The 22,374-nt window shown below is 35.7% G+C and overlaps 1 protein-coding gene across 1 annotated transcript in view; it reads right to left on the reverse strand.

Annotated features, from left to right (window-relative positions):
- The window catches only part of POF1B (POF1B actin binding protein), a 102,755-nt gene that overhangs the window by 11,879 nt on the left and 68,502 nt on the right, over positions 1 to 22,374 (reverse strand). The window contains exons 9-14 of the mRNA XM_050776503.1: positions 14,601 to 14,693; positions 13,645 to 13,758; positions 12,662 to 12,814; positions 12,178 to 12,297; positions 10,747 to 10,875; positions 9,837 to 9,919 (exon numbers count right to left, since the gene is read on the reverse strand). Coding sequence (XP_050632460.1) covers positions 9,837 to 9,919; positions 10,747 to 10,875; positions 12,178 to 12,297; positions 12,662 to 12,814; positions 13,645 to 13,758; positions 14,601 to 14,693 — 692 coding nt within the window. The remainder of the gene's footprint in view (positions 1 to 9,836; positions 9,920 to 10,746; positions 10,876 to 12,177; positions 12,298 to 12,661; positions 12,815 to 13,644; positions 13,759 to 14,600; positions 14,694 to 22,374) is intronic.

Genomic DNA, 22,374 nt, shown 5'->3' on the forward strand with positions numbered 1-22,374 from the left:
AAGAAGAAGAAGAAGAAGAAGAAGAAGAAGAAGAAGAAGAAGAAGAAGAAGAAGAATTATTAAAAAGAATTAAAGAAAATACTGGCCAGGTGCGGTGGCTCAAGCCTGTAATCCTAGCACTTTGGGAGGCCGAGACGGGCGAATCACATGGTCAGGAGATCGAGACCATCCTGGCTAACACGGTGAAACCCCGTCTCTACTAAAAAAACACAAAAAACCAGCCGGGCGCGGTGGCGGGTGCCTGTAGTCCCAGCTACTCGGGAGGCTGAAGCAGGAGAATGGCATAAACCCAGGAGGCGGAGCTTGCAGTGAGCTGAGATCTGGCCACTGCACTCCAGCCTGGGCGACAGAGCCAGACTGCATCTCAAAAAAAAAAAAAAAAAAAAAAAAAAAGAAAAAGAAAAAAAAGAAAATACTACTGAATTTTTACATTAGTTTTGTGTTCTGAAACTTTACTGAAGACATTTACTAGGTCTAGGAGACTTTTGGTGGAGTCTTTAGTCTTTTCTAAGTATAGAATCCTATCAGCAAGGAGAGAGAGTTTGACTTCTTTTCTTAATTGGATGCCTTTTATTTCTTGCTCTTGTCTGATTGCTCTGGCTAGGACTTCCCATACTACGTTGAATGGGAGGGTTAGAGAGAACATCTTTGTCTTGTTCCCGTTCTGAAGAAGAATGTTTCTCTCATGCTGTCAGTGGGGTGTTGCAGTCTCCCATTGTTATTTTGTGGTTGCCTAAGTCTTTTCATGGGTCCAAAAGAACTTCTTTTACAAATCTGTTTGTATGCAGATGTTATGTTCCAATGTTGGATGCATACATATTTAGGACAGTTAAGTCTTCTTGTTGAATTGAACCCATTATCATTATGTAATGCCCTTCTTTGTCTTTCTTGATTGTTGTGGGTTTAAACTCGTTTTATATGATATGAGAATAGTAATTTTGATTAGCTTTTGTGTGTTCAGTATGCTATTGACTGTGGGTTTCTCATAGATGGCTATTATTATTTTGAGGTATGTTTCTTTGACGCCTAGTTTCTTGAGGGTTTTTATCATGAAGGGATGTTGGACTTTATTGATAGCTATTTCTGCATCACTTAAGATAATCACATGCTCTTTTGTTTTCAATTTTGCTTATGTGGTGAATCACATTTATTGATTTGCATAGGTTGAACCAACCTTGAATCCCAAGAATAAAGCCTACTTGAATGTGGTGAATTAACTGTTTGTTGTACTGCTGGATTGGGCTTGCAAGTATTTTGTTGGTGATTTTTGTGTTCATGTTTGTCATGGTTATTGGCATGAAATTTTCTTTTTTCATTGTGTCTATGCCAGATTTTGGTATCAGGATAATGCTGGCTTCATAGAATGAGTTAAGGAGGACTCCTTCCTCCTCTATTTTTGGAATAGTTAATGGTAGGATTGATAACAATGCTTCCTTGTATGTCTGGTAGTATTTACCTGTGAATCCTTCTGGTCCAGGGCTTTTTTTGTTGTTGTTTTGTAAGGATTTTTAAATTACTAATTCAATTTTAGAATTCATTATTTTTCAGTTCAAGTTTTCACTTTCTTCCTGGTTCAGTCTTGGAAGGGTATATGTTTGCATGAATTGATCCATTTCCTCTAGATTTTCCAATTTGTGTTATAGAGGTTTTCATCATAGTCTGAGGACCTTTTGTATTTCTGTAGGATTGGTTGTAAAGCCATCTTTTTTATTTCTGATTGTGCTTAGTGGAAACTTATCTTTTTCTTTGTTAATCTAGCTAAGTGTTCAATTGGTCTTTTTTATTCTTTCAAAGTACCAACTTTTGGTTTCATTGATCTTTGGTATGAATTTTGCATCTCAATTTCATTTAGTTCTTTTCTAATTTTAGTTATTTTCATCTGCTATCTTTGGATTTGGTTTGTTCTTAGTTCTGTTAAGTGTAATATTAAATTGTTAACTTGAGAACTTTCTAACTTTTGTTGTAGGTGTTGAGTGATGTAAACTTCCTCTTAACACTGCTTTGGATGCATCCCAATTATTTTGATATGTTATTTCTCTATTTTCACTAATTTCAATGAAATTATTTTTTATTTCTTTCTTGATTTTGTTGTTCACCCAAAAGTCATTTGGGAGCAAGTTGTTTAATTTCCATGTAATTGCACAGTTTTGAGATATCTTCTTGGTATTGATTTCTATTTTTATTGCACTGTGGTCTGAGCATATGCTTGGTATAATTTTGATTTTTAAAAATTTATTGAGGTTTACTTTATGGTCAAGCATATGCTCAATATTAGAATATGTTTGGGTGGATTATTCTGTAGGTGTCTATTAGGTCCAGTTGGTTGAGTGTCAAATTTAAGCCCCAAATTCCTTTGTCAGTTTCCTGCCTTAATGATCTCTCTCATGCTGTCAGTGGGGTGTTGCAGTCTCCCATTGTTATTTTGTGGTTGCCTAAGTTTTTTCATAGGTCCAAAAGAACTTCTTTTACAAATCTGTTTGTATGCAGATGTTATGCTCCAATATTGGATGCATACATATTTAGGACAGTTAAGTCTTCTTGTTGAATTGAACCCATTATCATTATGTAATGCCCTTCTTTGTCTTTCTTGATTGTTGTGAGTTTAAACTCATTTTATATGATATAAGAATAATAACCCCTGCTCTTTTTTGTTTTCCATTTGCATGATAGATCTTTCTCTATCCCTTTACTTTGAGTCTGTGAGTGTCACTGCCTGGGAGATGGGTCTCTTGAAGACAGCAGACAGTTGGGTCTTGTCTTTTTATTGAACTTGCTACTCTATGGCTTTTAAGTGGGGCATTTTGACTTTTTTACATTCCAGGTTAGTATTGATATGTAAGATTTTGAACATGTCATCTTGTTGTTAGCTGTTTGTTGTGTAGCTTTGGTTGCGTAGTTGCTTCATAGTGTCTGTGGGAGGGAGATGTGCTTAAGTGTGTTTTCATGGTAGAAGATATAATTCTTTCATTTCCATGTTTATCATTTCCCTAAGAACCTCTTGTATAGCTGGTTTAGTGATAATAAATTCCCTTAGTGTTTGCTTATTTTGGAAGTTTATTTCTCCTTCGCTTATGAAGCATAGTTTGGTGGGATATGAAATTCTTGGTTGGAATTTCTTTTCTTTAAGATTGCTGAATATAGAACCACAATCTCTTCGGGCTTGTAAGTTTTCTGATGAGAGGTCTTTTTCTAGCCTGATGGAGTTTCCTTTGTAAATGACTAGGGCCTTCTCTCCTGTAGCCTTTAATAATTTTTTCTTTCACACTGACCTTCATGAATCTGATGACTATGTGTCTTGGGGATGTTTGTCTTGTATAGTATCTCACAGAGGTTCTCTGTATTTCTTGAATTTGCATGTCAACCTCTCTAATGAGATTGAGGAAAGTTTCATGGACCATATCCTCAAATATGTTTTCCAAGTTATTTCTTCTCTCTCCTGTCAGGAATATCAATTAGTTTTAGGTTAGTCTCGTTACATAATCCCATATTTGTCAGAGGTTTTGTCATAATTTAAATGTTTTTTTCTTTATTTTTGTCTAAGTTGATTATAAGATTCTGTCTTCAAGCTCCAAGATTCTTTCCTTGGCTTGGTCTATTCTGTTGTTAATGCTTCAAAATATATCAGGTAATTTTTGTAGTAATTTTTTTCAATTCCAGAAATTTCATTTGGTTCTTTCTTAAAGTGGCTATTTTGTCTTCTTTCAACTTTTGGAGATTTTCACTGTATATCCTGGATTGGGTTTCACCTGTTACCTGAATCTTGATCAGTTTCTTTGTCATCCAGATTCTGAACTTTATTGCTTTAAGTCATTTAAATCTGGTTAAGAACCACTGCAGAGAAGTTGCCTTGTTTGAAGATAAAGGGAAACTCTGACTTTTTTAATTGCCAGAGTTCTAGCACTGATTCTTTCTCATCTGAGCAGGCACGTGCTCCTTTGTGTTTTGGATTTGCTGTAATTTCTATGAGGCTTTTTGTTTTGATATTCTTTATTTCCCTTTACGGTTTAACTGTGGTGCAAGTTGAGTATAGTTAATTAGCTTTGTTTCTAGGTGCTTCCAGGGTGCCAAGGCTCTGTATGGGATCTTTATTTGTGGCTAGATTCTTACCTTGGGTTTCACAGGCAATGTGTATTGGCAGAATACTTTTGGTGTTGTAATTTGGGCAGTAATGCAGTAGATGGCAGTTAAGAGTAATGGTTGGCAGAGAGTCTTACTCTGCTCTGTGGCTTTTTTATATTTCTGCACATTTGCAATGGTACTCTGTGGGGACCGGGGGAGAGAGATGACCCCCTAGCCAGGTCCATTCCCAGGCCTCAGGGTAGCCCCCCTTGATCACTGGCACTGCATCCACATTTCATTTGTTAGATGTTCTTGGCCATGGGGCTCTCTCAGGCAGAGACCGTGTCTAGCAGACAGGCCTCACTCTTCCTGGACAGGCCCTGCAGACGGATGTGTGCCCTGCTTCTGCACTGGCCTATGAACTCACACCTCACACTCAGTGTATTGAGATTGGGGGTTCCTCCCCAGGTTGAGTTCTGGCAAAAATCTCAACTCAGAACTCCTGAGCTGTGTGCTACAACCTTGGGGCATTGGAACCATGCCTGTGGCTTTGTCCTCTGCCTCCTTGGGATCAGGCGCCTGTTGTGCTGGGAGAGCTGAAGTGTTCCCAGGCTGTGGGGAAAGCACTCCAGCAGGGCCACTGGCAAGACAGTCAGACCAAGCAGTGGAGGCTGTGCTGCGTGAACACACTTGCAGAATCAGCCAGGCAAAAACTTTGGAGGGATTGTGGACAGAAAGACATGCAGAACAGATGTGTCCAGACAACCCTGGGGGAATGGGCACCTATGGCCACATTTTGTTGTAGCTGCTCCACATGTAAAACCCCCTGGGGTCCATGCAGGCTAGAGCTCTGTTTTTGTCTATTCTTTGGACAGATCCTCCTGACAATTGAAATGACTGCAAGAGTCATGGGATCTCTTGTAGCTAGGATGCCAGAGGTCCATGGTGAGAGTGGGTTGCCCTGCTGTCACTTAACTCACCCATTCCTTAGAAGGTGTTTAGGACCAGGAACTAATCCTGGTGCTTGGCACACCAATGCAGTTTTCCCAGCTTTCTCCCTATTCAGCCTTAGCATCTGTGTTACCTATCAAATCTCAGTGTTTTCTCTCCGTGTTTTCTCTCCAAAGATCTTTTTAAAGTACAAACAGATAGTGGAGAATTTACTGGTTTGTTTATTGGATATTTTGGTCTCTTGTGGTGAGAGAAGTGCTTCCTGGATGTGTATACTTGGCCATCTTGTTCCTCCCTCCAGAAACTACTTTTAAAGAGGACCAGATGGTGTAGTTAGAAGACAAAGACTTCAAAGAAGCTATAATAAATATGTTTTTAGGGCTGGGCTTAGTGGCTCATGCCTGTAACCCCAACACTTTGCGAGGCCATCATAGGATGACTGCTTGAGACCGGGAATTTGAGGCCAGCCTGGGCAACATAGTGAGAATACAAAGAACTGAAAAAAACCGTGCTTAAGGAAGTAATGGAAGACGATGTCAGTGAAAATGTATAACAACCTCCAGAAATGCTCTATGCCATAAAAGAAAAAGGAAATCTGGCCAATAAAAATCAAAACTAACTTTATCAGAACTCTCAAAATTAATAAAGTTTTACAGTCTCCAGAGAGCATTTATTTAGGAAAAAACAGTTAAATCTTGGTTAAATAAACAAGCTTTGTGACATCTGAAATTGTCCTATTCTCATCTCTGTCTCTCCAACTATGCAATAGAATTTTAAAACAATCTTGGTAAAACCCAGAAGCCTGGCAGCCACTACAAGACAAAACAAGGTTAGAGCTCCTTCAAAGCCACATTGTCATTATTATAATTGTCGTTGTTTGATTTGTCTGTTGATTCTGTGGAAAACTCCACTTGCAAGGATGTCTTTTAAAACTTGACTTGTAGCTCAACCAATTTGAAAATTCTTTTTCCTGGGAACATTTGTCAAAAATAATGTGCGGAAATTGTTGAATATCACAACTACCTGAGGTGGCTATAATAGTTCAGGCAGACAAGAAATTGACCAAAAATGATAAAAGGAAAAACTGAGGAATAAATTGTCCATAGTGGGCTTTGAAAAGTTGTTATATGTTCCCGGGAATCTAGAAAGCCACAAGCACGTGTAGGGCTTTGTACATGCCCAAGGCTGTACGCATGTGAAGGAAAGGCCTGAGAAAACCCTGAGCCCTCACTACTGGCTAATTTTAAAACTCTGTGTAAGCAGGAAATGGGGGCTAAAGACGAGCTATAAATTGCCTACCAGAACATTGAAGAGGTGTCCAAACACAGACAAAGAGACTTTCAGTGAAAACTAGGAGACTTACTAGTTTCATGTTTGTAACGAAACCTCTGTTTAAATGTTAACTGACCACTAAGATAAATGAGCAGAGACTTCAGTGACCACATAAGAAAAGAATACAGACTTTACAGAATTAAATCAGAAAAGCCACTAAGCAAAAGATAATAACATCAATAGTAAACAATATCATCAACGAACACCTTGGCAGGAGGGAGTGTCTAATTTCCAGAGTTACCACATTATATTATTTTCAACAAATAATATTTTATTTGTTGAAAATAAATAAATTTTCAGTAAAAAATTATAAGACATACAAAGAAACAGGAAAATATTGCCTATCATGGAAAAAATAACTTGAAACAGTCCATTAAGAAGCCAGATGTTGCATTTACATAGTCTTTAAATTGGCTATTTTAAGTATGTTCAAAGAACTAAAGAAACCATGCCTAAAGAACTAAAGGAAAGGATTAGAGTTGTGCCTTACGGAATAAAGAACATTATAGAAAATTAATTTTAAGAGAAACTACAGTAATTCTGAGGTAAAAAAGATAACTAGATTTAAAAATTTCTCAGCAGCTGATGTGAACAAATGGAAGAAAGAATCAACAAATTGTGAAGAAGGTTCATTGAGTTTATCTAGTCTGAGGAACAGAAAGAAAAAAGAATGAAGAAAAATAAACAGGGCCTCAGATAACTGTGAGTTTCCTCCCTCTCCACAAGGAGAGGGAGGAAAGTGGCAGGAATAATAGCTGAAGAAATGTCTGAAAACTTCCCAAATTTGATTAAAAATATCAACCTGCACATCAAAGAAGCTCAACAAATGCCAAATAGTGGAAAAGAAAAAAAAAAAAAAAGAGATCCAAACCTTGACACATAATAATCAAATTGTCAAGGGCCATAGAAAAAAATAATCTTGAAAGCTGTAAAAAAGAAACATGTCAGAGGGATCCTCAATTAAAAATTATCAACTGATTTCTCATCAGAAATTATAGAGGCCAGAAGGCAATGGGATGACATATTCAAAGTAACAACAACAACAACAAAAAACACTGTCACCTGAGAATTATTTTATCCAGCAAAACTATTCTTCAAAAATGAAGGAAAAGCAATATTTTCCCATACAAGCAAAAACTCAAAGAATTTGTCACTACAAAACCTGTTCTACAAGAAATACCTAAGGAAGTCCTACAAGAAATACTAAAGGAGTCCTTCAGGCTGGAATTTAAGGACTCTATACAGCATCCCAAATCCCTATGAAGAAATAAAGATCACCAGTAAAGGTAACTATACAGGTAAATATTAATTAAATGTCTGGAGTAAACCTAAGGGGAAAAACTCGGAAAATGCAGTAAAAGTAACTAAAAGTAATAAAGTGTTACTGTAGAAAATATTTTACACAGAAGAAGACAGGAATGGAGGAACAGAAGAACAAAAAACATGTAAGACATAGAAACAAATAGCAAAATAGCTAATGTAAATCCTAACTTATAAATTACATTAAATGTAAGTGCATGAAATATTCCAACTAAAAGCAGAGATTGGCAGAATGTATAAAAAGATACAACTATGTGTGGTTTACAAGAGTCACAATTTAGATTCAAATACACAAATACGTAAAAAAGGAAAGGACAGAAAAAGATATTTCATACAATTAGTAACCAGAAGAGAGTTTGTATTAATACAAGACAAAATACATATGAGTATAAAACTTTATGACCTTAGGTTTGTCAATAGTTTCTTTTATATAATACCAATAGTTTTTTTATATAATACAAGCAAGAAAAAATATAGATGAATTAGATTTTTTTCTATATTAAATACTTATGCTCCATATTATACTCTCAAGATAATGAAAAGACAACCCATGGAATTGATGAAAACATTTGCAAATCTTGTCCCTGATAAGGGACTTGTATGAGAACATGTGAAAATCTCTTGCAATTCAACTATAAAAAGACAACCCACTTAGATGGGAAAAAAAATTTGAATGGACATTTCTTCAAATAAGATGTATAAATGGCCAATAAGCACATAAAAACTGCTAAACAATATTAGTTATTAGGGAAATACAAATCAAAACTCCAAATGGATACCACTTTCCACCACCTAGGATGGCCATAATCCAAGAGATGAACAATAACAAATGGCAGTGAGGACGGGGAGAAAGTGGAACCCTCATACACTACTAGAAATGTATGATGGTGCTTTTGCTTTGGAAAACAGTATGGCAATTCCTTAAGCCTAGAGTTACCATGTGACGTATCGATTCCACTCCTACGTGTATACTCAAAAGAAATGAATACATGTACCTTACACACTTGTACACAGATGTTAGCAGCATTATTCACAATAGCCAAAAATTGAAAACAACCCAAATGTCCAATTGATTAATCAATAAATAAAATGTATATCCATACAATTGGATATTATTTAGCAAAAAAAAGGAATGAAGTCTTGACTCATGCTAAATCATGGTTGCATTCTGCAAAGATTATGCAAAATGAAAAATCCAGACACAAAAGACTACATATTGTATTATTTCATTTATATGAAATATCCAAAATAGACTTCTGCTGAAGGTATTCATAATTACTTTATATTTGGTTTTGCTAAAAGGCTGGAATGTAATTTGTGGTCATATTGCTACCATGAGGGTAGACTTTACCTGAGGAAGATATCTACACAGGAAAGAGCAGAGCCAAGATATAAAGAAAGACAGATTTAGGCCGAGCGCAGTGGCTCACGCCTGTAATTCCAGCACTTTGGAAGGTCGAGGCGGGCGGATCATTTGAGGTCAGGAAATGGAGACCATCCTGGCTAACACGGTGAAACCCCGTTTCTACTAAAAAATACAAAAAAAAAAAAAAAAAAAAAAATTAGCCCGTCGTGATGGCGGGCCCCTTTAGTCCCAGCTACTGGCTGAGGCAGGAAAACGGCGTGAACCCGGGAGGCGGAGCTTGCAGTGAGCAGAGTTCGCATCACTGCACTCCAGCCTCCAGCCTGGGCGACAGAGCAAGACTCGTCTCAAACAAAAAAAAAAAAAAAAAAAGAAGAAGAAGAAAAGAGAAGAAAAAAGAAGAAAAGAAAAGGAAGAAAAGAAAGATGTATAAGGGCATATTTTGAACACACAAATCGGTCTGGATATCAAGTAATCCCAGTTAAGTTACTTTAAAAAGTCCCAGTTTATGTTGGGTCTTTTGTTACATGAAACAGAGAGAGTCCTAACTAATGCGGTTGGTTAAAAAAACAATTATTTGTTTTTCACTTCCAGGGTAATTAATATATTGTAAATTCAGGAAAGATGTGCTTCAGGATTTTTTTTGACTGAAATAGTGATGTCTTTTTGTGAATATTCATTCTTCAGTAGACTAATTGGCCAGCAGAAAACACCAAACTCTGTCTAGCATGTATGTATCAATTAAACATGAAATAACATGAATTATATGATCATAATTTTTATATTCAAATTTCATTTCAAAATACATTACTTTTTAGTGGTAATAGTAGTCCTTCCACCAGTGGAGGGTTGGTTATGAGAGGAATATATTTCTTGCCGCAACTTTGAGAGTTCCTTACAGATAAAAGATAATATAATCATTTGACGGAAAGTAGAAACATGAGATAATAAATACATTTAATCATTTAGAAGGGTTACTAACAATGATTATACTCCCTCCCTTTTACTCCTTTTTAGCCTTGAGGTAATAATGTTCTAATCCCACTTGTTGAATATCACCTAGTGTTGCTTCACAGTACCTAATAAGTTATATTATATGCCTGTGCAGGAACCTGCAACTGATACAGGATATCTAAATTTGGAAGATAACTTAAGATTGAATGGGCGTGGTTCTCAAGATGAGGATGTGAAAGTTGTTGCTCTGAAAAGCCTGAAAAGTATATCCATAGAAGAAAAGTACTGAAACTTTAATATATAAGCAGATATAGTTTCTAACAAGATATTATCAATGAATGTTACTACCAGCACCATTTGCTCCATAACAGATACAATATTACCTATAATTTTTGATAATTCCTTCAGTACCTATTGAATGCCAGGTCGTGGACTACATGCTACAGATACAAGGAGGAATATAACACATGCTTTAATGAAGCAGCTCATAATGTAGTAAGGAGGTCACAGTCTACTGGGAATTTCACTGCTAATGAAATATAAATGTACAACAGCATTTATTTTTTTCTTAAATTCTAACTTTCATTTGAATTATTTCTCCTGAAATATGTATATTCTACTTCCTCACTTGCACCTACATTTTATTTCATGAAATAAAGTGACTCCTGGATATGTGTCCTTTTCTAGTCCACGGGAAGTATTTATCCTACAGTACTACAGTACTAAGTTGTATTACTTTTCTCCATCCCCACCCCTTCCTTTTATACCTCTGACTGACGCTTTATAAGGGAATCCTTCTCTTCCAGCAAGCTTGTCAGTTCATGAAGCTTAAATTGGAAGTCACTACAACTTCCATCCCTCTTTGAAACATCTTTATGGTACTGGGTTAATTGGGACTAAGGATTTAAAAAGAAATAAGTATTAGTATAATATTTATATAGAAAATATGTAACTGAGTTCCAGGGAGGTTAAGTGACACAAACTCGCACAGTTAGTTATGAAATGAAAGTAAAACACCAATAGTCATAAACTTTCACAGAATTTCATGAGTATGTAATATGAAATGAAATGCCAATTACAAATTTCTCCTTTTTTTAAGATGTCTTTGCTATGTAGGACTAAACATTATCTATGTAACAGTCTTAGGCCACAAGATTTAAAGTAAAGCTAAGAAAACAGGCATTTTAGAGTCCTTGAAATGATAATTCAGGAAATTGCAATACCAATAACTACTATTATATTCTGATTTTCAGTTCACAAAATATTCCTCCTCCATGAATTATCTCAGTTCTCACAGCAGTCCTGTGAAATAAGCATTATTATAATCTTCATTTACAAAACCAGAGAGGTTAAATGACACAGGCAGTAACATAGCTGCAACTCCAAGACAGATCTTCTGACTACAAATATTGTCCATTTCCCTCTTTACCTCATATGTGTATAGCTTAGGTAGAAGTGCTATTAGTAATGTTGGGATGGAAAAGAAATCAGTGGAGGAAATCTGCTAGAAGTATTGGTAGGTTTTTATAACAAATTATATTTTGTTTCATTTTGATTTTTGGTAAAAATTACACAGTGATGTTTGGAGAGACAAATTTGTGATTATTTTGTTTATGAAAACATTTAACTATATTTTACTACATTTAGGAATCAGTAAAATAAGGGTTAAATTAAGTAAATTCAACCTAGAATTACAAGATAAGGTAATATATACTTACAAATATCACCTTAATTTTGATGTCAACTATAGGTACATAAAACTTAACGCTGTTTTCCTCCTCATGCTTGACAAAGTCCTTGCTATTTACCATCCCTCGAAATTAAGTGAGAATTTTTACAAATCTAACTGTGGCTCTGTTGAGTAATCTCAAATATTGCTTTTGTCTACACAAGCATGCTTTAGGCAAGATCATAAAGAGTTATCCACTTATCCCAAACAATAAATTAATAAAAACCAAAACACTGAAATGAATGTCTTATTTCACTTTCCTGGAAGAGATTAAACTAAATTAGAAAATAATTTAACAGTTATATTTTAGACACAGTAATGTGTATTTTAAGAAAAAAGGATACATGACATATTTCTAAAACTCTACCTTCGGCTATTTTTTTCTTGTAGCTTTAAACTTGAATCCATCATTATCTTGCTAGAAAGTTTGTGCTGACCTGTGTATTTATGCAGTGTAGGATCAACATACCCTCAGCCTGCAGATCTCTCTGTCTTTCTCCATTCTCAAGTTTTTTACCATCTCCGTGTAATGGTTGCCAATCTCATCCATTTTAGCCTGCAGCATTGGGCCTGTGCAAGTCTCAGAAACCTACAGAAGGCAAAATAACTATCTGTAATTGGATTGTTTTGAAGAAAATATGTGTTACGTTACAAGGATTATTATTATATGAAAACCACATGATTAAGTAAGACATTGAAATAATGAAAGTGATTTTCCGGAACTGCATTATAAAGTTCAAATGTCAGTCATTAAGATCTAACAGTATGTGAGGGAAAACAGTCCATATATTTTCTCAAGATTAATATATATATATTTTTATATATAGATTAATATATATATTTTACATATATATATTTATATATATATTATATATATATTTACTATTGCCAATGCTAGGATTACAATGATGTAACTAAGGTAATACTGTATATTTAAAAGGAAGTTTTAATACCTGCATTCTAAGGTTTTGATTCTCTTGCTCTAAATTACGTTTACAATATTCCAGTTCTTTTAGTCTGTATTCCATGTCTGATAGTGTATGTCGAAGAGAGAGATTGTTTTCTTCCAGTGCCTGGCATTTTGAACTTGAGTCTTGAAGTCCCTGCTGTAAAGAAGACACAAGTACATAAGATAGATGCATTTTGTTTTTGGTGAGGGAGTGTTCTTTTTATTGATTCATTCAATTGAATCAAGTAAATATTTTCCTATGCCCAGTTTTCTTATACTCTTGGTCTTAGATGGTACTTGTAAGTCAGCCATGTAAGATATTATAGTGGTGCCTCTAGTCTCACTTGCCTATTTTGTGTGACAGGGAATCATGAGTAGATGAATTTATAATGTCTCAATTTAACGATCAGACTCTTGCTACTCTGTGACAATACTACCCTGCTTTCTAGTAGGCACAAAAACAACTATATGCCTGATTATTTATGTGACAACTAGTAACTGAGCAAGAATTTGGGACAGCCATAGGAGTAAAGGTCAGGAAGAGGGTAATCCTTAGAGACTACTTACAATTTCCTAGGAATTCTCTCTGCTCAGACATCCAGAGAACTCATCTAGGGTTTTTTCAGTCATTTATTTATTGCACAAACATGTGTTAAGGTCTACAACAGCTTTTTTTCATTGACATGTTAGTAGATTAAATAAATGCATGAACCTAAATTTTTAGTATTTATACAATTCTGGTCACCCAACAAGACAAATAATTGTGTCCCATATGTGCTTTATATCTCAAATAGATAAGATTATCTGTTTTTCTGAGAGGGCTTTCAGCCATTGGAAATACCCGAAGCCACTCAATTCTCATATGAACAAATTTTTCCATCATATTTTCATTCTGTCTTGATTATATCTCATAACTCCAGTGTGCCAGTAATTGTGCATATGAAAAGCTATCAATCTAGATTAACATCAACAAAAACATCAATTTACCTTCTGCTGGTGATTATTTGCTCTCACTGATGCCAAGAGTTCTTCATACTCTTTTATTTGAGTTTCTTTGAATGATAAATCTTTCTCAAGTCTCATCTTGTCATTTTCCAGTGACTAGAAGCATAAATTATTTATTATGATTCAGAATTACAGAAACTTAACAGTCACATAATACAAAGACTTGTTTACCTTGGAAGATTTAAATAAGTACTTGTTTCATTTGTACTTGCTTAATAAAGCAGAATTCTTAAAAGTTAAGAAAATATGGGATAGGAAGTGATTGAAACTTCCAAAACCTTCACTGAAAGAGACATTTTGATGGACTAACTGTACATGAAATGAAGCAAAGGCTTCTGAAATATTTTAATGTTTTCCTTCAATCTACAAAGAGTTCTTGTTAATCCCAGCAAGTGGTAAATTTTTAAATTAGAGTCTAAATATGTTCATCATAACCTAGAAACAACAAAACTACTCCAAAGTCCTCAAGGCATTATTCAATGTGTGGAAAGCATTCTGAATGTATCTAGCGGATGGCACCAAGAGCACCACTAAAATAGAAAATAGGAAAAATTAATTTTTTAGAGAAAAATGTTTTCAAGTTATATTTGAATGGAAATTCGGAATATGCTTTATAATTATGAAAAACGGGGGATTTACCTTCAATGAGTCAGATTATTTTAATTCTGAAGACGACTCTCTGGCTTTAAGCATTAAATTGCCTTAGTGGTAAACTAAATGATAAGTGCACATCCAGCATTCTTTCATTTACATTTTGGATACCTCTTTTCTCCTCTCTCAATGCCAATTAACTGTTTGAAGAAAATAATTTAGCTTTGTTGGAGTAAGCATAATATTGTGCTATATTAAATTTTAAAAATGTATACTGGACATCTTTATTTCTGTATTAGGAAGCTAGGAACTAGAAAGGCTTTGGAAAAAATCAAAATAAATCTTACTGTCAAGTCATTTTGAAGATGTCCAAGCTCCTCCCGTATGTTGCTAAATGTGGACAGCACTAGTCGGAGTGACTTATCAGACATACCCCTCATCTGCAGGAAGAAAGGATTCATGGTTTAGTTTTCTTAACATTTGAAAATAGGCAATATATGTGAAAGTTATCTTTTCTTTTGTTCCTACTAGCAAACTTATTAATAATTTTACTTTGATATGGCAAATTAGAATAGTGATACAAGGCATTTTGTCAATAGTGTGTAAGTAATCCAAATAATATTCCTGAAGATAGCAATGTATTTATAACAAATATTTATTATTTTTTCCATGATAAAGTATCATCTTTGTCACAAAGTAGAATCCTAGCAACAAAATTTAATTTTTACATTATTCTTTATTTAAAAGATTAGAAGAGATGAGACAGTCAATCATCAAATAATAAAATGAATCTCCCTAAGTGTATTGCCAACTGCTTGAATTTTGCCTGAGGGGAGAAGAATATAATTATAATTAAGTTTAACTTTAAAGCATAGAGCTATCTCAATTTTTTTTTTTTTTTTTTAACCAGAGTCTCACTTTGTCGCCTAGGCTGGAGTGTAGTGGCATGATCTCAGTCGACTGCAATCTCTGCCCCTTGAGTTCAAGTAATTCTTCCACCTCAGCTTCCCAAGTAGCTGGGACTACAGGTACACACCAAAACACTCGGTGAATTTTTGTATTTTGAGTAGAGAACGGGTTTCACTGTGTTGGCCAGGCTGGTCTCAAACTACTGACCTCAAGTGATCCACCAGCCTTGGCCTCCTAAAGTGCTGGGATTACAGGTGTGAGCCACTGCACCTGGCTTATCTCAAATTTTAAAGAGAGAGGACACTCTTTTACTAGATTATTCTTATTTCATTAAAGAAAAATTGTTTAAAAAACAGACAACTTCAGCTTCTGGGAAGATGGAGTAGAAATACTTTCCACAACCAATCAGACATTGTTTAAGGCATAACTTTGTAACTTTAGCCTCTGATTGGTCACTTTCTGCAACCAATCCGACTGATAACGGGCCAGTACTTCATTTACATAGAGTGTACACCAAGTTACCAGTGGGAAACCTCTAGAGGGCATTTAAATCACATAAAATTCTGTAACTGCGCTCTTGAGCCAATTGCTCAGCCCACTCCCACCCTGTGGAGTGTGCTTTCGCTTTCGATAAATCTCTGCTTTTGTTGCTTCATAAAAAAAAGAAAGAAAAAAAAATACTTTTCCCTAGCCTTCCTGTTAAGTACAACTAAAAACCTTGGACATTATATATAAAATAAATATAAAAAGACTCAAATTGGTGACAAGAGAAATGATTGGTTATGAATCTTGGGACCTGAGAAATGACACAGCAGTGAGTTCCTGGATTTTCTTTTTGCTTCATATATTAGATCAGTGTTGGGGAAGCTGGTAATCTAGTTACATCAATGGACAACAAAAGTCCTGAAAAGAGAATTCTCTCTCTAGCCAAAGGACCATAAAAGGGTCAGCCTAGCAGGACAGAAAACTTTTAGATAGTAACCACTCTATCTTAGCCAAACACCACAGAAGAAACTGCAACTCTACTTCCACACAGACAATCGACGGCAAAGAAGAGAGCTTAGACTGCCCCCTTGTCAGGCTCTAGGGAGGTACACAACACCATTCACTGGGATGGTGTCAGAAAAGGCAGAGTGAAGAGATGGTGCTTTCATTCCTACTGGCCAAAAATGAAATTTCATGCACTGTGATGTCAGTTGAGACTGTGAAGGGAGCTTGGACTTTCACCCTATTGCATCAAGAGAAGCTGAGTGAGGGAACCTCCACTTCCACCACCAGCTGGCAACAATAGGTAGTGCACACACTTTCACTGATATTTGAATATTTGAATAAGACTCAGAGAACTACAACATAAAAATGGCCAGGTCTCCTATCCAAGTACTAGCCAGGCTCAATCCTGCTTAGCTTCTGAGATCAAACAAGATCAGGCATGTTCAGGGTCAATTGAAAATCACTCATAATTCCAAGAACAACAAATAACTCAATAAGAAAAAACACTTAATTGATGACAACATCAAGATAATAGAAATGTTAGAATTATCTGATAAAGTGTGTAAAACAATCATCATAAATACTTCAACAAGAAGTTGCAAAGAGACTGTAAAAATACATTGTCTCAACAACAAAATAAGTCTCAGCAAATAAATAGAAGACATAAAGAATACCTAAATGGAAATTTTAGAACTGAAAAGGACAATAACAAGACAAAGAAACAAAAACCAAACCAAAACAACAAAACTCTCAAGAGGTAGGCTAAAAAGCAGAATAGAGAGAACACAGGAAAGAATTAGTGAACTTAAAGATAGAATAAAATAAAGTATATAATCTGAATATCAGAAACAAATAGATTAGAAAAAATTAAACAGAGCCTAAGGGCCTGTGGGTGTATACCACATATCTAGTTTTCATGTTCAGAGTTCTGGAAGGAAAGGAGAAAGAGGATGGAGCTGAAAAAATGTTTAAAAAATTATGACTGAGAAGTTTTCCAAATTAGTAAAACCTGGTAACATACATATTCAAGAAGCTGAGCATATCCCAAACAGGATAAACCCAAAGAAATCCATTACCAGGCAAATCAGAGTCAAACTTCTTTAAACTAAAGACAGACTAAAAATTTTCAAAGCAGCAAGAAAAACATTAATTATTGGGAATAACAATTCAAATGACAACAGATTTCTCATTACAAATCATGAAGCCCAGAAGGAACTAGCATATTATTTTTTAAGTACTGAAAGAAAATAATTGTCAACTGTAAATTCTATATGCAGTGAAATTATCCTTTAGGAATGGAGGGAAAATCACATTTTCGGATGAGGGAAAATGAAAATAATTTGTCACTAGCAGACCTAACCTTAAAGAATAGCTAAAAGAAGTTGCCTAAAGAAAAGAAAAGGATAAAAGAAAGAATTTGGAACATTAAGAAGGAAGATATAGCATGGCAAGCAAAAATATGGTAAATATAATAGGTTTTCCTTCTTTTCTAGAGTTTTCTTTTTTTATTATACTTTAAGTTCTGGGATACATGTGCAGAATGTGCAGGTTTCTTACATAGGTATGCATGTGCTATGGTGGTTTACTGCACCCATCAAACTGTCGTCTACATTAGGTGTTTCTTCTAATGCTATGCCTCCCCTAACCCCTCACCCCATGACAGGCCCTGGTGTGTGATGTTCCCATGTGTTCTCACTGTTCAACTCCCACTTATGAGTGAGAACATGAGGTGTTTGGTTTTCTGTTTCTGTGCCAGTTTGCTGCAAATGATGGTTTCCAGCCTCATCCATGTCCCTGCAAAGGACATGAATTCATCCTTTTTTATGGCTGCATAGTATTCCATGGTACATATGTCCCACATTTTCTTTATGTAGTCTATCATTGATGGGCAATTTGGGTTGGTTCCAAGTCTTTACTATTGTGAATAGTGCTGCAATAAACATACATGTGCATGTGTCTTTATAGTAGAATGATTTATAATCTTTGGGTATATACCCAGTAATGGGATTGCTGAGTCAAATGGTATTTTTAGTTCTAGATCCTTGAGGAAGCGTCACACTGGTTAAACTAACTTACACTCCAACCAACAGTCTAAAAGTGTTCCTATTTCTCCACATGCTCTCAAGCATTTGTTTTTTCCTGACTATTTGATGATCGCCTTTCTAACTGACATGAGATGGTATCTCATTGTGGTTCTGATTTGCATTGCTCTAATGACCAATGATGATGAGCATTTTTTCCTATATTTGTTGGCTGCATTAATGTCTTATTTTGAGAAATGTCTGTTCATATCATTTGGCCACTTTTTTTTTTTTTTTTTTTTTTTTTGAGACTGAGTCTGGCTCTGTCACCCAGGCTGGAGTGCAGTGGCCGGATCTCAGCTCACTGCAAGCTCCACCTCCCGGGTTTACGCCATTCTCCTGCCTCAGCCTCCCGAGTAGCTGGGACCACAGGCGCCCGCCACTTCGCCCGGCTAGTTTTTTGTATTTTTTAGTAGAGATGGGGTTTCACCGTGTTAGCCAGGATGGTCTCGATCTCCTGACCTCGTGATCCGCCCGTCTCGGCCCCCAAAGTGCTGGGATTACAGGCTTGAGCCACCGCGCCCGGCCCATTTGGCCACTTTTTGATGGGGTTGTTTTTGTCTTGTAAATTTGTTTAAGTTATTTGTAGATTCTCAGTATTAGTCCTTTGTCAGATGAATAGATTGCAAAAATTTTCTCCCATTCTGTAGGGTGCCTGTTGACTCTGGTGATAGTTTCTTTTGCTGTGCAGAAGCTCTTTAGTTCAATTAGATCCCATTTGTCAATTTTTGTTTTTGTTGCCATTGCTTTTGGTGTTTTAGTCATGAAGTCTTTCCCATGCCTATGTCCTGAATGGTATTGCCTAGGTTTTCTTCTAGAGTTTTATGGTTTTAGGTCTTACATATAAGTCTTTAATCCATTTTGAGTTAATTTTTGTATAAGATGTAAGGAAGGGGTCCAGTTTCAGTTTTCAGCATATGGCTAGCCAGTTTTCCCAGCATTATTTATTAAATAGGGAATCCTTTTCCCATTGTTTTTGTCCAGTTTGTCAAAGATCCAATGGTTGTAAATGTGTGGCATTATTTCTGAGGCCTCTGTTCTGTTCCATTGGTCTATCTCTCTGTTTTGGTACTGGTACTATGCTGTTTTAGTTACTGTAACCTTGTAGTATAGTTTGAAGTCAGGTAGCATGATGCCTCCAAGCTTTGTTCTTTTTGCTTAGGATTTTCTTGGATATATGGGCTCTTTTTTTGGTTCCATATGTAATTTAAAGTATTTTTTCTAATTCTGTGAAGAAACTCAGTGGTAGCTTGATAGGGTTAACACTGAATCTATAAATTACTTTAACTAATATGACCATTTTCAAGATATTGATTCTTCCTATCCATAAGAATGGAATGTTTTTCCATTTGTTTGTGTCCTCTCTTATTTCCTTGAGCAGTGGTTTGTAGCTCTCCTGGAAGAGGTCCTTCACATCCCTTATAAGTTGAATTCCTAGGTATTTTATTCTCTTTGTAGCAATTGTGAATGTGAGTTCACTCATGATTTGGCTCTCTGTTTGTCTATTATTAGTGTATAGGAATGTCTGTGATTTTTGCACATTGATTTTGTATCTTGAGACTTTGCTGAAGTTGCTTATCACCTTAAGGAGATTTTGGGTTGAGACAATGGGGTTTTCTAAATATACAATCATGTCAGCTGCAAACAGAGGCAATTTGACTTCCTCTCTTGCTATTTGAATACCCTTTATTTCTTTCACTTGCCTGGTTGTCCTGGCCAGAACTTCCAATACTGTGTTGAATAGGAGTAGTGAAAGAGGGCATCCCTGTCTTGTGCCAGTTTTCAAAGAGAATGCTTCCAGCTTTTGCCCATTCAGTATGATATTGGCTGTGGGTTTGTCATAAATGGTTCTTATTATTTTGAGATATGTTCCATCAATACCTAGTTTATTGAGAGTTTTTAGCATGAAGGGGTGTTGAATTTTATCAAAGGCCTTTTCTGCCTCTATTGAGATAATCATGTGGTTTTTGTCATTTGTTCTGTTTATGTAATGGATTATGTTTATTGATTTGCATATGTTGAATCAGCCTTGCATTCTGGTGATGAAGCTGACTTGATCTTGGTGGATAAGCTTTTTGATATGCTGCTGAATTCAGTTTGCCTGTATTTTATTGAGGATATTTGCATTGATGTTAATCAGGGATATTGGCCTGAAATTTCCTTTTTTTGTTCTGTCTCTACCAGGTTTTGGTATCAGGATGATGCTGGCCTCATAAAATGAGTTAGGGAGGAGTCTCTCTTTTACTATTGTTTGGAATAGTTTCAGAAGGAATGTTACCAGCTCCTCTTTGTCCCTCTGGTAGAATTTGGCTGTGAATCTGTCTGGTCCTGGGCTTTTTGTTTTTTCTTTCTTTGTTTTTGTTTGTTTGTTTGTTTTTGTTTTTGTTTTTGTTTTTGTTTTTTTGGTTGGTAGGCTATTAATTACTGCCTCAATTTCAGAACTTGTTATTGGTCTATTCAGGGATTCAACTTCTTCCTGGTTTAGCCTTGGGAGGGTGTATGTTTCTAGGAATTTTTCCATTTCTTCTAGTTTTTCTGGTCTATTTGCTTAGATGTGTTTATAGTATTCTCTGATGGTAGTTTGTATTTCTGTGGGATCAGTGGTGATATCCCCTTTATGATTTTTTATTGTGTCTATTTTTCTCTCTTTTCTTCTTTATTAGTCTGGCTAGTGGTCTATCTATTTTGTTAATATTTTCAAAAAAACCAGCTCCTGGATTCATTGATTTTTTTGAAGAGTATTTCCTGTCTGTATCTCCCTCAGTTCTGTTCTGATTTTAGTTATTTCTTGTCTTCTGCTAGGTTTTGAATTTGTTTGCTCTTGCTTCTCTAGTTCTTTTAATTGTGATGTTAGGATGTTGATTTTAGATCTTTTCCACTTTCTCCTGTGGGCATTTAGTGCTATAAATTTCCCTCTAAACACTGCTTTAAATGTGTCCCAGAGATTCTGGTATGTTGTGTCTTTGTTCTCATTGATTTCAAAGAACTTGTTTATTTCTACCTTGATTTCGTTATTTACCCAGTAGTCATTCAGGAGTAGATAGTTCAGTATCCATGTAATTGTGCGGTTTTGAGTGAGTTTATTAATCCCGAGTTCTAATTTGATTGCACTGTGGTCAGAGAGACTGTTTCTTATGATTTTTGTTGCTTTATATTTGCTGAGAAGTGTTTTACTACCAATTGTGTGGTAGATTTTAGAATAAGTGTGATGTAGTGCTGAGAATAATGTACATTCTGTTGATTTGGGGTGGAGAATTCTGTAGATGTCTATTAGGTCTACTTGGCCTAGGGCAGAGTTCAAGTCCTGAATATCCTTTTGAATTTTATGTCACATTGATCTGTCTAATATTAACAGTAGGCTGTTAAAGTCTCCGACTATTATTGTATGGGAGTCTAAGTCTCTTTGTAGGTCTCTAAGAACTTACTTTATGAATCTGGGTGCTCCTGTATTGGGTGCATATATATTTAGGATAGGTAGCTCTTCTTGTTGCATCAATCCCTTTACCATTATGTAATGCCCTTCTCTGTCTTTTTAAAATCTTAATTGGTTTAAAGTCTGTTTTATCACAGACTAGGATTGCAACCCCTGCTTTTTTTTTTTCTTTCCATTTGCTTGGTAAATCTTCCTCCATCCCTTTATTTTGAACCTATGTGTGTCTTTGCATGTGAGATGGTCTCCTGAATACAGCACACTGATGGGTGTTCACTCTTTATCCAGTTTGCCAGTCTGTGCCTTTTAACTGGGGCATTTAGCCCTTTTACATTTAAGGTTAACATAGTTATGTGTGAATTTGATCCTGTCATTATGATGCCAGCTGGTTACTTTGCCCGTTAGTTGATGCAGTTTCTTCATAGTGTCGATGGTCTTTACAATTTTTTATATTTTGGTAGTGGCTGGAACTGGTTTTTCCTTTCCATATTTAGTGCTTCCTCCAGGAGCTCTTGTAAGGCAGGCCTGGTTGTGACAAAATCTCTCAGTATTTGCTTGTTTGTAAAGGATTTTATTTCTCCTTTGCTTGTGAAGTTTACTTTAACCGGATATGAAATTCTGGGTTGAAAATTCTTTTCTTTAAGAGTGTTGAATATTGTCCCCTACTCTCTTCTGCCTTGTAGGGTTTTTGCAGAAAGATCCACTATTAGT

The sequence above is a fragment of the Macaca thibetana genome, chromosome X (assembly GCF_024542745.1).
Source record: "Macaca thibetana thibetana isolate TM-01 chromosome X, ASM2454274v1, whole genome shotgun sequence".
In the NCBI taxonomy this organism is placed as follows: Eukaryota; Metazoa; Chordata; class Mammalia; order Primates; family Cercopithecidae; genus Macaca; species Macaca thibetana.